This window comes from Puntigrus tetrazona, chromosome 21 (assembly GCF_018831695.1).
Source record: "Puntigrus tetrazona isolate hp1 chromosome 21, ASM1883169v1, whole genome shotgun sequence".
Classification (NCBI taxonomy): Eukaryota; Metazoa; Chordata; class Actinopteri; order Cypriniformes; family Cyprinidae; genus Puntigrus; species Puntigrus tetrazona.
In genome coordinates this window covers 5,466,396-5,481,936 of record NC_056719.1, presented here as the reverse complement: position 1 = coordinate 5,481,936, position 15,541 = coordinate 5,466,396, and the positions used below count along the sequence as shown (strand labels likewise).

The following is a 15,541-nucleotide window of genomic DNA, read 5'->3' as shown; positions in this document are numbered from 1 at the left end:
TGGAATGAAATCTATAACTGTAGTGTTGCTAATGCCATGCTTTATCAGTTTACGTATGGGAACAATAACCTGTATAATAAAAAAAATAAAATAAAAATAATAATATCACATTATGGTCAGTGATATAATTCCAGAGTATCTGTGAAGAATGGACATGTACTGCAAAATCCTTTTATGTATGTATATAGAAAAAAAGCTTTGTTTTTCAGTTTCTCACGACAACAAAATATGAGAGCATCTAAAATGGACATAAAACAGACACTAACACATATTAAAAAAACCCCAAAACAAAATAACAATGGCCAAACAAACACTAATTAATAAAAATGTACACAGGAATGTGTTAAAAATGGTATATCCTGAGGTCATACTTTGGGACACTTCTGGTTTACTTCAAGTCTGATATGGCAACGGTCTCAAGAACCCCCTTCACAAAACCACTGTAACTGCATTTTGAGTCAAGCCCAAAAGTTACATTTGGGGTAAAGGAAACAAAGTCTCATTAGTATGAATGACTACGATACAGACACATCTGTACACAGTGTTTAAAAGAAATGATTGTCCAAGTTTTCAGTCTTTGTGCAAAAAGCCTAGATCAACAGTTGAATCCACCGAGATTAACGTCCAGTGTCAAGATCCCGCATGTAGTCCTGCAGGGCCTGGAGTCGAGCGTCAATCTCTGACAGGTCAGCACCCGTCTCAATAGATGTGTCTGAGTAGGAAAAATAAAGTTGACTTGCATGTATACGCTATTGGTTACAGACTCATTAATAATAAATCAAACTGAAATTATGTGGTACCTGCCCCTCTCATCCTCTGGGCTGGGGTGCTACACATTGGCTTTTTGTTTATGTGGCGTCCTCTGGCCTACATAGGGAAAATAAATGATTATAATGATCTGAGATCTAATATTTTTCAGACGCTAAACAACCTAATGTTTTACTTACCACAGCTGGACCATTGTATGCCAGTTTCCTTCCTCTGCAAAAAACAAACCAATACATATAAATAACAACAATAATATCAGTTAAAAAGTTAATTAGCTAAATCAACAGAAAATTCTATTTTGTTATTTACAGTTGCTTACGGTCATCAAGGCAATGTTTATTTAATCAAAACCGTAAAAGAGTTTAACAATATAACAATGTATCAACTATTAACACATGAATCAGCAGCCATTACTCCAGTCTTCAGTGTCACATGATCATTCTAATATGTTGATTTTATAATCAAATGTTGACAACAATTGTGTTGCTTAAGTTTTGTGAAAACCATAATAAATGTAAGGATTCTTCCAGGAAATACATTATTATGTTGTAATATATTTTTTGAATAAAAGTGAACAGGCCAGATTTAAATGCATTTTCAAATAGTGGGTAGAAAATGCTCGTGAACCTAATATAATATTATAGGCAAACTGCAAAAATGCTGTAAAAGTACAGTAGTGAGAAAAAGTGCTGACCCCCTTCCTGATTTTTTGGGGCTTTTTTGTATGCATCACACTTTAATGTTTCAGACCAAACAAATGTAAATATTAAAATCAAAGATGACAAGTAAACACAACATACAGTTTTTAAATTAAGAAATGAACAAAATCCAAACCCACATGGTAACTGTGGTTTGTCCCACCTGAATTCAATTTCTCTGGCCACACCCAGAACTGATTACTGCCTCACCTGTTTGCAATCAACAAATCACTTAAATAGGACCTGCCTGACAAAATGAAGTACACCAAAAGATCCTCAAAAGCTACACGGGTTGATAGTGATGTTGAAATTTTGGAACAAATGAGAGAGAAAGTAATTACAATCCGTCAGTCTGGATATGGTTTAAAAAAAAAAAAAAAAAAAAAAATAAAACTTTTTTTTTTTAAAGCTTTGGGACTCTGGTGAACCACAGTGAGAGTCATTGACCACAAATGACAAAAACATGGAACAGTGGCTGACCAAAATTACCCCAAGAGCACAGAAACGTGTCATCCAAGGAGTCACAAAAGACCCCCACAACATCCAAAGAACTGCAGGCGTCACATACCTCAGTTAAGGTCAGCGCTCACCTCTGAATGGCTGAAGAAAAACAAAAATGAAGACTCTGGAGTGGCCTAGTCAAAGTCCTGACCTGAATCCTATTGAGACGCTGTGGCATGACCTTAAAGGCGGTTCGTGCTTAAACCCTCCAATGCAGCTGAATTACAACAATTCTGCAATGATGAGTGGTCTAAAATCCCTCCACAGCACTTTAACAGACTCCTTGCAAGTTATTGCAAATGCATGATTGCAGTCGTGGCTAAGTGTGGCCCAACTAGTTAGGGGCCAAACACCTTTTCACGCAGGGCCACGTGGGTTTAGATTTTGCTTCCCGTTTATAATAAAAAGCTTAATTTAAAAGCTGCATGTTGTTTACTTTTATCTTTGACATTTAAATTTTGTTTGAGCTGAAAGTGACATGTTTTAATAAATAAAAATTAAAGGGGGCAACACTTTTACACCACTGTATATGCTCATCAAAACCTTGTTATCCAGCCAGCTGACATCACATTTAACCTGGCCAGTGCTTGGATAACACACCTGTTTTGTTTATTGACTTGCCTGCTATTTAGAGGCTTAGCAAGCTCCTCAAACTCAGCTACTGATCCTTCTGAAGAGCACCGACTCCTCCTGCTCTCCACAGACACACTCCTCCCCCTGCCAGCGCTTCCTGCTCTCATCAGCTGAGGAACAGGCTCCCTGGAGCGTGAACGGCCTCTTTCCATCAGAGACGGTGAAGCCAACATGTCCCTTCTAATCTTCCTCTGACTGTTGGGAATAAAAGCAGACTTCATGTATATCTGTGGAAGCAGGAAATGAGTCCAGCTGCCTACAAATAAATTCTACCAGATTAAAACAAGTCAAACAGAAGACTCTCATTCTCTTATCAGACTCATGCCAGAACTGGTGAGGGATCAACGGTTTGAGAAAATAAATTCATGCAACGGACCAAAATAGCATATAGTTTACACTTTTCAAAGTAAAACAAAACGGTAGAAGAGCAAAAGAACAGATAAGAACTTGAAGATCAAAAGGGGAAAGTGTCTTACTTCTTTATCTCGGCCTCTTTTTGGCGACGTTGTCGATCTTGAATGTAGGCCGTAGGGTCAAACCGAGGCACCCGCGACCCTGACATCATGAGAAAACAAAACATTTAGTAAAAACAGGGCCTCTGCCTGTGATCATGAAGATCATGTCTTCACAGATTTCACCTGTTGGAGATGGCGAGGGTCTTGTGATGCAATTTCGAGACCCTGAAGAGTCTGCCCTCCTAATTCTCTCCTCTGATCTCCGAGTCCTGTCCTCCATCCTCTCCCTCGACCCCGAGCGCGCTCTTACCCCCACACGGGTCAGACTGCGCTCTCTGGATAAAGACCGATGAACTTCTCCATCACCTCTGAGACTACTTCGGCCAGACATGACTGGAGTCGCTCGACTGTCAAAATAGGAAGAATAAGATTAACATTTGCTCAAAAAATGTAAACGTATACAATGAATGTAATCAGGTATTAAGCTCACCCGCGTCGCAACAAGGCCAGCTCAGTGGTCAGACTTTTAACACGTATCCGTAAAGCCCGTTCTGATGCTTTGAGTTCCTCCAACTACCAACACGAGTGAAACTGAACAGTTAAGTGGGTGCATAACTATGTACAAGTGTTTACATTGTCAGCCTCATGGCTACACAACACTAATTTGCTTAGATGCACCTGTTCCAGAAGGAGGCGCTGTTCTTGGCTCCTCTTGCTTGCAGAGCGCTGGCTTTTTGCCCTTTCCTTCAACAGCTGTTCTTCCAGGCTGCGCACTGCCTCTCTAAGCCCACGAGACCCAGGAGCGGAACCAGGCCCCACCATCTGTAGATGATCCAGAGCCTTGGCTAAGGCTTCCTTTTCATCTCTCGCCAAAGCCAACCTGATAAAACAGAAGGAAAAACATGTAAAAACAACATTCACTTTTTACTCATTGTGGGCAAAATATTATGACATGAATAATTAAAGCGATAGTTCACTTAAAAATGAAAACTGTCATTAATTACTTACTATTATGTTGTTACAAACCCAGATCATCTTCATAATACAAATTAAGATATTTTGGTGAAATCCAAGAGCTTTCTGACCCTCTATAGACAGCAAGGGTAGTAAGTGCATTAAAGGACATTATTAATGCATACTAAGTCTTTATTATTTTTTTCTTTGAAATATCTTAAATTTGTGTTCTAAAGATGAACATATTTTATTTTGGGGTGAACCATCCCTTTAAGAAAATTCACAAGATACAGCAACGTATAAGATTTTTCGTTCTTCTACTGTGTTGACTCTCCTGTGCACCTGCCAGCAACTAAACAGGTGTGCAAAAAGTGAATTGAAAATGATATCAGCAACATATTTGATTAGGAAAGACTGACTCTGCACGGAGCTTGCGTGTTTCTTGGTCAGACACTTTGTAGTCTCCTCTCAGCCCCAGTGTTTTCAGCTCGCCCCTCAGAGCTCTGATCTCTTTTTGAAGCTCTGCAGGATCAGGTTTGCCCAGATATGGAAGTGGAAGTGGATAATGTATCCTACAAAAATAAAACTTTTTTTTAAAAAAACGGACCCATTTAAGAGCCGATTCAAACAGACAGAGTAATCAAAACTACACAGACCTGTCAAACTCCACAGTGTAGATGAGGATGAGGTATCGTTTAGCGCTGAGGGCAGGAGACTGTGGCTGAGCACGAGGTCGGCCAACGACACCTGCCTTTCTGTTCCGCAGAAGCTCGAGGTCGGAATAGGTCAAGAGGTCAAGGGTCACTGATTCACTGGACTGCAAAAGACATTTAAGAAAAATATATTTAGATATTAACATAAAAGACTGGTTAATCACTTTGTTATGTTTTTTCTTGTATTAATAAAGTACAAATTAATCAAAATACACCTGAAAATGCAAAATTGATCAAAGAAAATAAATATAATAAACAAATATGCAGTGCATATCTGTTGCTTGAACTCTAATTTGCATAAAGCGTGGACATTAAAGATATCAATATCTATCAATATCATTGAAGATTGAAAATATACCAACAAACAAGCAGCTTTTCTTCATTTGAAAATTAAGAATGTTAACATTTTACAGCTGTAAAAATTATTCTAGTAATTATAATTTTTCCTAAACTGTACTGATATTATTTTGCATTGAAATATTACAACATTTATTTTATATTTATTAATTTTATTTAGTAATACAGGAATAATAATAATAATAATAATAATAATAATAATAATAACAACAATAATTATTCTTAATATTTTATAGTCATACTGATATGTAATAAGTCTAAAATGTGCAGCTGCAGAAACAAATAAGAAAAATGAATAGATAAAATAAAAAATAAATATAGAGGTGCTATTTTAATCCCAAAGTATGCAGCCCTGGTTATTGCCTTTAATAAAGACTCCATATTAAATAGACTTTTTATGGATTTTATTCTTTGGACCCACCTTGTTGACAGCAGACTCAAGCATGCTGCAGAATACTGGAAACTGTTTAAAATTCCCAGTTTTCCGGGTCAGGTCTTCAATATCTAATTACAAAAAAATAATGAAATAAAAGTTGTAATGACATGAAACAACATTTCATTTAAGCAATAACTATATGTCTGCTTTAAAATCTCAACTCACAGGCAGGATCAAACTCTCCTCTCCACTGGTCTGCTGTAACAACATCTGAAATCTCTACGATTAGTAGCCGCTCCACCAGCTCGACCTTGACAGCGAATTCAGCCCCCCGAAATTTCATTTCTTCTTGCACAACTGTGCCAACCTCCATCGCTTGCCACTGGCAGCCTATAGAAATCATTGCACGGTCAATGCAGTTCAAGCTGGAATATGCATTTCACGATTACAGCCATGTTACACGTAAATAGACAAGTACTGAAGATAGATATACAGACGTGCTTTGCATTGAAAACAAAGCCTGAAAATAATCAAACTGTGTTATCAGATCAGAACAGTCACTTTAAAAAGACAGTTTTCGCTATGAAGGTTTGCAGGGATTATTTTAGAGCTGTTCGTGTCAAACACACACTGAGCTGTCCTTTACAAATGTCAACTTCTTCACAGCCGTGACACAAGCAGGATTTGGGTCATGGACCATTTCAATGAATGAGACTCTTATTTCTTTACACTTGACTGAATTTCTTCTGTATTGTAGATAAACAGAGGCTGTAACCTAATTTATTCACGAATCAGTACTCGGCATAAGATGCAAACTAACAAACATCTCAGCTAAATATTGATGAAGGTTTGCTAAACCTGAAGATTTACCAGAAGACTTTCAACGCAGGGACAGTAACGCAATAACACTATAAAATCAATCGCATGAATAATAAAGACATCTTACGTTATGGTTTTGAGTGCTACAGACGAAGATGAGATTACAGATGGTGATGATAAATGTGGGTAAGTTACTGTTACGATAGATGAATCTCAGACCAAACACAACTAGCACGCTAGCAACATACCCGTTATTGGTGGAAATGTGTTAGGCAGGCACGAGCTGTTCGATTAAAACTCTACATTTAAAACGTCGATGAAATGGGTTTTTTTAAAAAAATAGAAAACAAATGCAAATCTCTATTAATTTATCGAAAGCATGTTCGGTAAACTCGTTACTGAGCTCGAACAACTGAAAACAGCGGCTCAATGACCGGGAATTTAAAACTCCCGCCCACAACTGTTTACATTGGTCAACTCGTGTAGATGTTGGTATTCTATTGGCTGTTCTATCTGTCAATCAAAAGGAAAGCTTTTCATTGTTGCAACGCCCTTAGGCAAGCTTTCACGCCCATAAAAGTGATTTTAGGGGCGTCAGTTTAAACTTTCTTTCGCGGTGTATATATTTTACCATGTCAAGCATTTTTTTAATGTAATTATTTGACACATACTACCCTTTTTTAATGAAATTACACGCCATTTAGTTAGTAATTTCTTCAGTTTTAAAGTAAAGATTTGATTGTCAAGAATGTTTAATCTGTCTATATGCATAGACTCTTTTGGTTTATATTAATAATAAAAAAATACGTTTTTGCATATATTTGAATTATTGTTTACTGGAAAATGTCAAACCCACACGTTGTTAATACCTGTAAAGCACACTTTAATGCATGTAAGCACAACCAGAATTGTATTTAGGTACAATCTCCCGTTTATTAATAAGAAAGCGATCAAATCATTTGCAATATGTACGCTTGTTTGATCTTTATTCTTCATAACTGTTCACCATGGCCTTTAGTCTTCATATTTTATCGTAGTTTTAGGCCACAAGAGGGAACTATTGCACGATTGGAGCATAATGCTAGTCAAAGCTGTCGAGAGTAGCCTGTGTTAAATGAACACATGTGGTTAACACTTTATTAGGAATTTACTAGGGGAAATTAGGAATTTACTAGGGGAAGTAGTAAATATATTTGTCTTCCAATAAATGCAAATAAATAGCACAATTCAATGCCAATATACAGAGACAGTTCGGTGGTCACAGCTTTTATTTTTCCTCACAGTATTTACAAACATGCATTTCATTACTTATTTTACAAGAGACAGTGAAGAGAAAACAGTACAGTACTTTTTTAAATAGCATGAATTCACTGGCATTTACATCGGAAAATGCATCTCTAGAAGAAGTTGCCTGGGGCTTATACTTTTTTAGGTAGCATGAATTCACTGGCATTTACATCGAAAAATGCATCTGTAGAAGAAGTTGACTGGGGTTTATAGCCATCTGAGCCTTTGACAACAAAATTATTTTGAACAAAGTTAGGGGCTGGGAGGTAATCATCCTGCATTTCCAGTGTAAGATCAGATATCTGAGCAACACCAACTGGTTCTGGTATGGTCATATTATAAGAAGGGTTTTCAATAATTGAGGTAAGTTTACCCACAGGACAGTACGAGAGATCAGCACGAGATTCAGACATGTTCTGGTAGAAATGTTGTGCAGGAACCACTTTGGAGTTAGAGCTGATGAGGTCAAGGCCATGTAGACTTTCTGAGATTGCAGGATGCTCTAAACTGTGGACTTCTTGGACCTCACACTTTATGTACCCCTCAGTCATCTGGGTGCAATAAATACCCTGGAAACAACAAATAAACATGGCAGAAAAGCATTTATTAAGACATGATTCACCACACAAAATAAGTGTCTGTGTTGCAGTTGAACTATAATTATTCTGGCTTGGGTCATAACTTATTTAGTCTTGCATAGTTTTTGAGTATATGGTTATGTCAGGAATTTTGTTATGATTGCTATAAACAAGTGTATGGTTTGTTGTATTATACTCTTTAACATAGCATGCATTGGCTTGCAACTCACCTATGCAGATTATAATAATTACAATAAAAACATCTGTTACGAAAGTTCTCAGTTACAAGGAAGCTGATGACACACCTTTTTGATCCATTTCCCTGCAAGTTTTGGTTCAGGAATATCTGGATACAACAGCTTCTTTAACCTGAAGGATTTTTTAGAGTGACATTTTAACTGCAGCTGAAAACAGAAAATGCTGGGATTTGATAAATGCTGGCAAATTGCCATTACCATTTCCGTTTTCTGTAGCAAAGGAATGTGATGACAATGAAGACAAGAGTTGCTGCACTGCAACCCACAATAGTGGCTGCAATCATCCGGTCAGCTATAAACGGATCCCACGCACAATGTTACCAACATTTTAATCAATGCTATTTATATTTGCTTATTAAATGTAATAAATGTAATGAATTATCTTTAATATTATTAAAGTATATAACAAAATGCTTACAGGGGTTTTGTAGGTTTGTTCCGTGTGCAACGTAGTCACCATTCCCTACAGATGTAAAGGCACTAACGTAGAAGGTATAGGAGCCTGGATCTAATTCACCTAATTCAACTTTGGTTTGTAAAATTAAAACAGAAAGTCAGTCCATTTATAATGTAATTATACATATATATATTTTTTTTTAAAAAAAGTGGACGTCAATTAGATAATAAACTTACCCTTGTTCACTGTTGTGTTAATAATCTTTTGAGAACCAGAAGGCAATATTATTATGACCTTGTAGCCTCGTATGGTGCCGTTTTGCTGTTCTAAGGGAACTTCAGCCCAGGAGAGCTCAATATTTCTTCCTTTATGTACATCTTTTAAATTCTTAACTTTCCCTGGTTCTGAGAATAGAAATAGCAGAATGAAACATAAGCAAGACAAGGCCATCATTTTTGGGTTAGCTTTTCTTTAAATATTGAATCTTGTCCGCTTACTTGTCTCTGTTGCATAACCTTCACTCCTCTTGAGAAGCTTTGGAGAAGCTTTTGTGCAGGCATAGAGGGAGATGGTGTATCTCACTCCTGGCTTAAAAATACCTGCGAGAAATGGAACAATATAGCCGTCATCCTAAGTTTCTAAACATGACCACAGCTCAATGAACCACTGATGAATCATGCACAAATTCGGTATCAGAACAAAAACAGATTCATTGTTATGTGAGCAACTGACCGGATCGATTCCATGCGTTGCAGACACCACTGTTACATTCTGCGATCTTCTCCCATTCTACAGCACATTGCCTCTTTTTGTATGTTGGAAACCACTCAACAACGTAGCCACAAGTAGAATACGAGGATTCTTCCCAAGACATTTCAAAGCCACCATTACCGCCACTGATATAGCTTATATCGACTTCACTGTCTGCGAAAAGAATGATAAAAACTTAATTTAAACACAACCTTTTCAACAAATGTAAACAGCATTTAGAATCTCACCAGGATAACTTGGCACAATGATGGTAGAAGGAGGAGAAAGACCAGCAGAGTTTTTTGCAGAGACTTTGATGATTCGATCACTTCTTTCATTTCCGGAGGTGATATTGTAGCACAGCTGTTCTTTGTCAATTTTTATGCTCTCACGTTTGGGGTCTCCAATGGTAATTTCATACTCTGTAATTTTCCCATGGCTTTGATGTTCATTTAGAGGCTTTAAAACATTAAAGGGAGCCATTTTTATTTGACTGCAGCCACAAAAGGTGCAGAGAAATGCTAAAGATAGCAGTGCAAAATCCAACTGCTCTTACCTTCCACAAAACAGACGCGTTTTGTTCTGAATAATGAATCCAAACATCTACTGCTTCTGGAACTGAAGAGAGACTATTAGTCGCTGAATCACTCTTACTCATCTGATTATTTAAAAAAAACAATGCTTTCCGAAAGCAAACTGCATGTTGGTCAGAAAAAAAATATATAGACAGCAGTTGTGTTACTCAATACTCAATAATTCTTAACACAGAAGCAAGCTATTTTCATTCAATGTGCGAGACCTCAGATTCATTAGCAGATAAATAACTAAAAGACACAGCAGCTGTTCTTATGTTAAAAATAAGGCAGATATTAAAGTGTTGTTTAAAAGCGCACTCACAAAAGTACATATAAAATGAAAATCAGAAAAAATATCTTAATGACACAACATTTCGTATATGTTGGTCTCCTGAATACTTACTGTCCTCTTCAGTGGAGAACTTAGTCATTTCACTCCAGTCGCCCCATTTGTAGAAGTGCTCATGAGAGCCACATCTTACTTGAGCTGTGTATTTAACAGAGGGCTGCAGGTTTATAAGGACAGCTGACGAAAGTCCCTCTCCACTGAAGGTCGTCTTTGAGAAAGATGAAAATGTTTGGACATTTGTGAGAACGGCTTGCAAGTGCACAGATAAAAGAGAACGCTTATCAATTTTAAAGCAAGATAAAATCAGATGACACCAACATTGTAAATCCTTCCACTGAGCTTCACTTGACAAATCATCCAAAACGTAGCGTAGTTTTCCTCGTTCCAGCTCCACCGAAGAGAGACATTTCTTGCATTAGCAACATGGGATATGTTGCTCATGGGCGCTCTCAACCATACTGTGCAAGAAAACCGCCCCCCAGATGATTAAATTCCAATTACGTGTTGTGGTCACGCAATGTTTATAAAATATTCCGAATACGTTTTACCTCTCTGCGTAGGGTCAGCTGTATCGGAGAGAGTCTTCACACCTACAGGATTTTCAGCAACCAGGGTCCAGTTTGTCTCCTGGTTTTTCACCGCATGTATGACACATTTTCCAAATGAACAAACTCTGGCAAAAGCAAAACAAGTAGCATCAGAGAATTGAATCCAGTATGATGAAAGCAACCGTGCATTATTCACACGGTACATCAAAGGAATAGTTCACTCAAAAATTCTGTCACCATTTACTCACCCTCGAGCAGTTCCAAACCTTTATGAATTTTTTTTTTTGTTCTGCTGAGCATAAAGGATGATCGTTTGAAAAGAGTATACATCAGGCTGTTTTGGGTCACCATTGACTTCCATAGAAGGAAAAAAATACTTATAGGTTTGAAAGTACTGGAGGTTGAGTAAATGATGACAGAATTTTCATTTTTGGGTGAACTACTCCTTTGAGACAGACATTAATTTTGCTGTTATAGCTGTGTGGTTACCTTCCATTAAGAGCATAACGTGTCTGTTTTATACCAGTCAGATGGGTTTCTCGACCCCTTTCCCAGTGACACTCCACGGATTTGAGATCTCTTGTTATACATGTAAGATTCTGGTCATCTGGGGGATCTGTAGCATCCAGTGAAATGAAACACTTCAATATTTAAAAAGCTCTGACTAATCATCAACTGAAATGAATTGAAAATGAAGTCCAGCCGCCTATGATTAATTCAAATAAATCCTTTCCAGACAGACGAGTTCTTATTATATATAGGATGTGTTTATACTTACAGCCAATAAATACTGTAATGCCAGAATAGCTTTTCTCAACCTCACAAAGTATGTTGGCTTTTTCTGGTCTTTCAAATGGAACTGGTTTTGTGATGTATGTCCTGTTGCTGATGCGAATTAGAAATTCAAATCTTTCATCGTTCTTCAGTGGAACCTCATCTGTTCCCACAATGCAACAGAACGTGATGTTACTCCCAACCTTGAAAACTTGTTCGCCAGGATAGAGAGTTGTTTTTGCGGCGTTTAGATCTTTTCCTGTTATTTTATAGGCAAAACAGTTGTTGTTCAGTTGTCTTCCTCGTTTGCATTACAGGTGCAAAAAGCATAAGAACAACCCGTGGCTACAAACCTTTGTGTGAGTATAATGGCATCCATTCACCAGTGCGGTGCCCTATATAGCGTCTAAGTCTGACTAAATGGGAAGTGCACTGCAGAGGTATAGGTGAAGTCCATTTCCAATGAAAATAGGATGTTTTGTCTGCCATCACATTTATAGTTTCCTAAAACAGTTATTTGCCATTAAAAATGACTTAAAACATATTTCCATTGCTTTTGTAAAAAAAAAAAAAAAGTTACTTACAAAGTGAACAGTCTTCATCTGTTCAGTACGAAGGACCTCTATGTCGTATTTAACTTTCAACGTTTCATTATTTTCAGCAAACTTATCTCTCCATTTAATGTTCAACACCCATGCACCACATTCAGGAAGTACACAATAGGGTTCATCAAAAAACACTTCCACCTCTCCTATAGGAATTGGGTGTCCTGTTGATGCATACAGTAAATCAGTTTTTCTCTCAATGGTCTCAACTAAAGACAGTATTGTATTATTAAAGGAGTAGTTCATGTCTATCTGAAAATGAATATTTTATGAAAATGTACTCATCCTCAGGCCATCTAAGATAATATGTGCGTTTGTTTCTTTGGATAAATTTAAATTAAAATCACTTGCTCATCAATGGATCCTCTGCAGTGAATGTGTGCCATCAGAACTAGAGTCCTAACAGCTGATAGAAACATCACAATTTTACAAACGACTAATGTTATATTAAAATATGCGTGTTCGTGATTTAAGGCTATTTAAGGCTGTTTGCTTTTAAACAGTGCTTAATCTGTGTACATTTTTTTTCTTCACTAGAAAAATCAATGGATAGACGATTCATTGGAAGTTAAAGATGTGATGGATGTGTTCATCATGCAGCTTTTCGTATTTTTGTATTTCGTAATTTTTCTGACGGCACCCATTCACTGCAGAGCATCCAACGGTGAACAAATGAAACATTTCCCCAAACCCGTTCTGATGACTGAACCAAAACTCATCTGGGATGGCTTAAGGGTGAAAATATTTTAGATTTTAACAACAGTTTAATGCATTCGTGACTCACCATTCTGTTCTGTTTGGCCAGCCAGAGAAAAAAACAAAGCAAAAAAAAGCCAGACTGACATGATAGAGCTCAGGAGATTCTGGACAAGTAATGGCTCACCAGTTTCTCCATTAGCAATTTAGATCTGCAAAGGAAGCAAAATGGCTCAATTAACGGTGGCTGAATAACATCTTAATAAGGTAGGAAAAATGGAAACATGTAATCTTTCTTCCCTAATGGGTTTTATTTTACAGGACACAGAGATAGGAGAAAATGATTCAACACAAAATCTAATGCATTACCTTTAGTATGCGTATACCCACTGAAACACAGCCCAACCAGTTTCTTTTTCTTTCTTTCTTTTTTAAATAAAAATGTTATTTTGACACTAACCCTTCAACCCATTTGTGATTCAAATATATAAATAGTACATTTGTTTTATTCTGACGGAGAAACTCTGGAGAAGAAACTGCTGACATGAAGTATGAAAAGACTTTTGAAAAATGAAATGTTTTGCTCATAAGACCAGAAATAAATCAAAGCAATTAATAAAAATCTAGGACCCATTTTATATTAGGTGGCCTTAACTACTTAAATTAATAATTTGGTACAATGCACTTATTGCGTGAATACATGTATCTACATTGCACTTATATTTTATGTAATTACATCTGTAATTCATTTCTGTACTTACATTTATACGCCGCTTATAATTACACATTTATTAACCCAACCTGCTCCTAAACTTACCTGCATCCCACCTGAATTGCATCAAAAGTGTTTCGCATTACAATATGACCACAATTAGTATTGTACTTATTTTTTGACACAAGTACACAGTAGTTAAGGCCACCTAATATAATGTGTGACCAAAATCTATAATATAATTCATCAGGCCATCAAGAAGAAGCAAACCTGATGATTGGTGCATTGCTATTGGAAATTTGATTCTCGTAGTCTGTTGTAGATAAGATTATCATCATTTATGATCTGTGGCTATGTAAATGAGCAAACGGTAAACACAACACAGATCGTGACTGAACATACTTCTAAACAAATGCCCAAAATATCTAATGCTCTTCCGCTATGTTTGCCCGAGAACCAGTGAATATTACTGACAAAAGAAAGCTTTTTTTTTTTTTTCTTCTTCCCCACATCAACACACACATTCATTTGAAGCGCTCTGATTTTAGAGATCACTTCATATATGACTGGACATATTGTAGCGATATTCTTTTTATATGTAGTATTTTCATCTGGATATTTTCTTTTACACCCTATAAACACCACGTGCATTTATTTCTTAACATAATATGTATTGTTCGGCAGTTATTTTAATAGTTTACAGTTAATATTTTGCCACTCTGTTGGGAGTTCAGTTATTTAGAAGACTTTTTAGCTGCTAAATGACTGCATCTGTGTGTAAAGATCTACATGTTACTCCATAGATAATGCATTACTCATAAGACTTGGAAAAGTAAAGTCTGCGTTTTTATATAAAAAAAAGATGTTTTACAAGTGGCATTTCACGAACAATATTTTTTCTAAAAATGTATTTACCATTTAAAAGAATGGATTATGAACCGATAAATCACCTGAATCGTGTCGATAATCAAGCGCGCGATAAAACACATCCGGCTAGTTAACACGTCAACCGCTCTTATTATAGGAACACTGATTTGCGATAATAACCAACTTTACACAAAGACCCACTTTCATTAAAAGTAAAAAGAGTTACAAACACCCACCTGTGTGAAGTGCTGGCAGCCTTAAAGCCTCAAAAGCAACAAGCTGTTAAAAGTTGTCAGGGCTGAGTTTCAGAGCGCGACAGAATCGACTCGACGCTGGAGCGCGAGGAGGAACGCGTTGTGGGAGGATCTTGGTGGAAGCGTGCGGGAAATTACGAGATAATCACTGGAAAGCGAATCGAGAACAACAGGTTTATTAACCGCCGCGTTAACAACGATTCCCCGACACCGTCTCGAAGACGTTAAGCTATAATATCGACATTTCCCTGCGTACACTAAGGCGCAACTTTACTCGAGAGGCGAGAGCTCGGCAGGAAGTAAGACAGGAATGTGGAATAAACTGAATTTTACTCTGTCGTCGCTAACTGGAGAAATCAGTATGCATTGAGATGAGGTAAACTGTTATTAGAAGAGATCGGAATACTACAGTCATGTTAGCAGATGAAGGCAGTATCGTTTCGGACACAAAAAAGGCAAAAACGCCAGGGAGGGGATTGCTATACAATGATCAGCTGTTCTGTGGAAAGCAGCGGACGTTTTTCTGTGGAATTCTTCCTCGCGCAGCTGGTTCAGGCAGGAAAAATACCTTTATGATTTGAAAGGATCTTGATAAAGATCTGTCCCAAGCAAGAATGA

The 15,541-nt window shown here is 37.2% G+C and overlaps 2 protein-coding genes across 3 annotated transcripts; both read right to left on the bottom strand.

Moving 5' to 3' along the window:
• Positions 1-155: 155 nt before the first annotated feature.
• Positions 156-6,703, bottom strand: ccdc61 (coiled-coil domain containing 61). 2 transcript variants are annotated; one of them, XM_043221317.1, is made up of 13 exons: positions 6,402-6,703; positions 5,681-5,845; positions 5,501-5,583; positions 4,666-4,826; positions 4,429-4,581; positions 3,734-3,935; positions 3,546-3,628; positions 3,239-3,462; positions 3,077-3,155; positions 2,589-2,795; positions 948-981; positions 801-867; positions 156-712 (listed from the first exon to the last, which is right to left on the bottom strand). In XM_043221317.1, the coding sequence occupies exons 2-13, from the start codon at positions 5,826-5,828 to the stop codon at positions 618-620; spliced, it is 1,536 nt and encodes a 511-aa protein (XP_043077252.1). In that variant the 5' UTR covers positions 5,829-5,845; positions 6,402-6,703; the 3' UTR covers positions 156-617. The 2 variants fall into 2 exon arrangements, with proteins under 2 accessions (XP_043077252.1, XP_043077251.1); XM_043221316.1 differs by having other exon boundaries at positions 6,523-6,703.
• Positions 6,704-7,527: 824 nt separating this feature from the next.
• On the bottom strand, positions 7,528-15,423 carry lifrb (LIF receptor subunit alpha b). The gene is made up of 18 exons (XM_043221227.1): positions 14,906-15,423; positions 13,179-13,302; positions 12,374-12,558; positions 12,143-12,293; positions 11,794-12,048; positions 11,505-11,631; positions 11,016-11,140; positions 10,786-10,925; positions 10,522-10,675; positions 10,100-10,161; positions 9,792-10,002; positions 9,526-9,717; positions 9,291-9,392; positions 9,030-9,197; positions 8,815-8,922; positions 8,595-8,688; positions 8,445-8,508; positions 7,528-8,130 (listed from the first exon to the last, which is right to left on the bottom strand). Exons 2-18 carry the CDS (start codon positions 13,237-13,239, stop codon positions 7,693-7,695), a joined length of 2,637 nt encoding a protein of 878 aa, XP_043077162.1. The 5' UTR covers positions 13,240-13,302; positions 14,906-15,423; the 3' UTR covers positions 7,528-7,692.
• Positions 15,424-15,541: the final 118 nt, after the last annotated feature.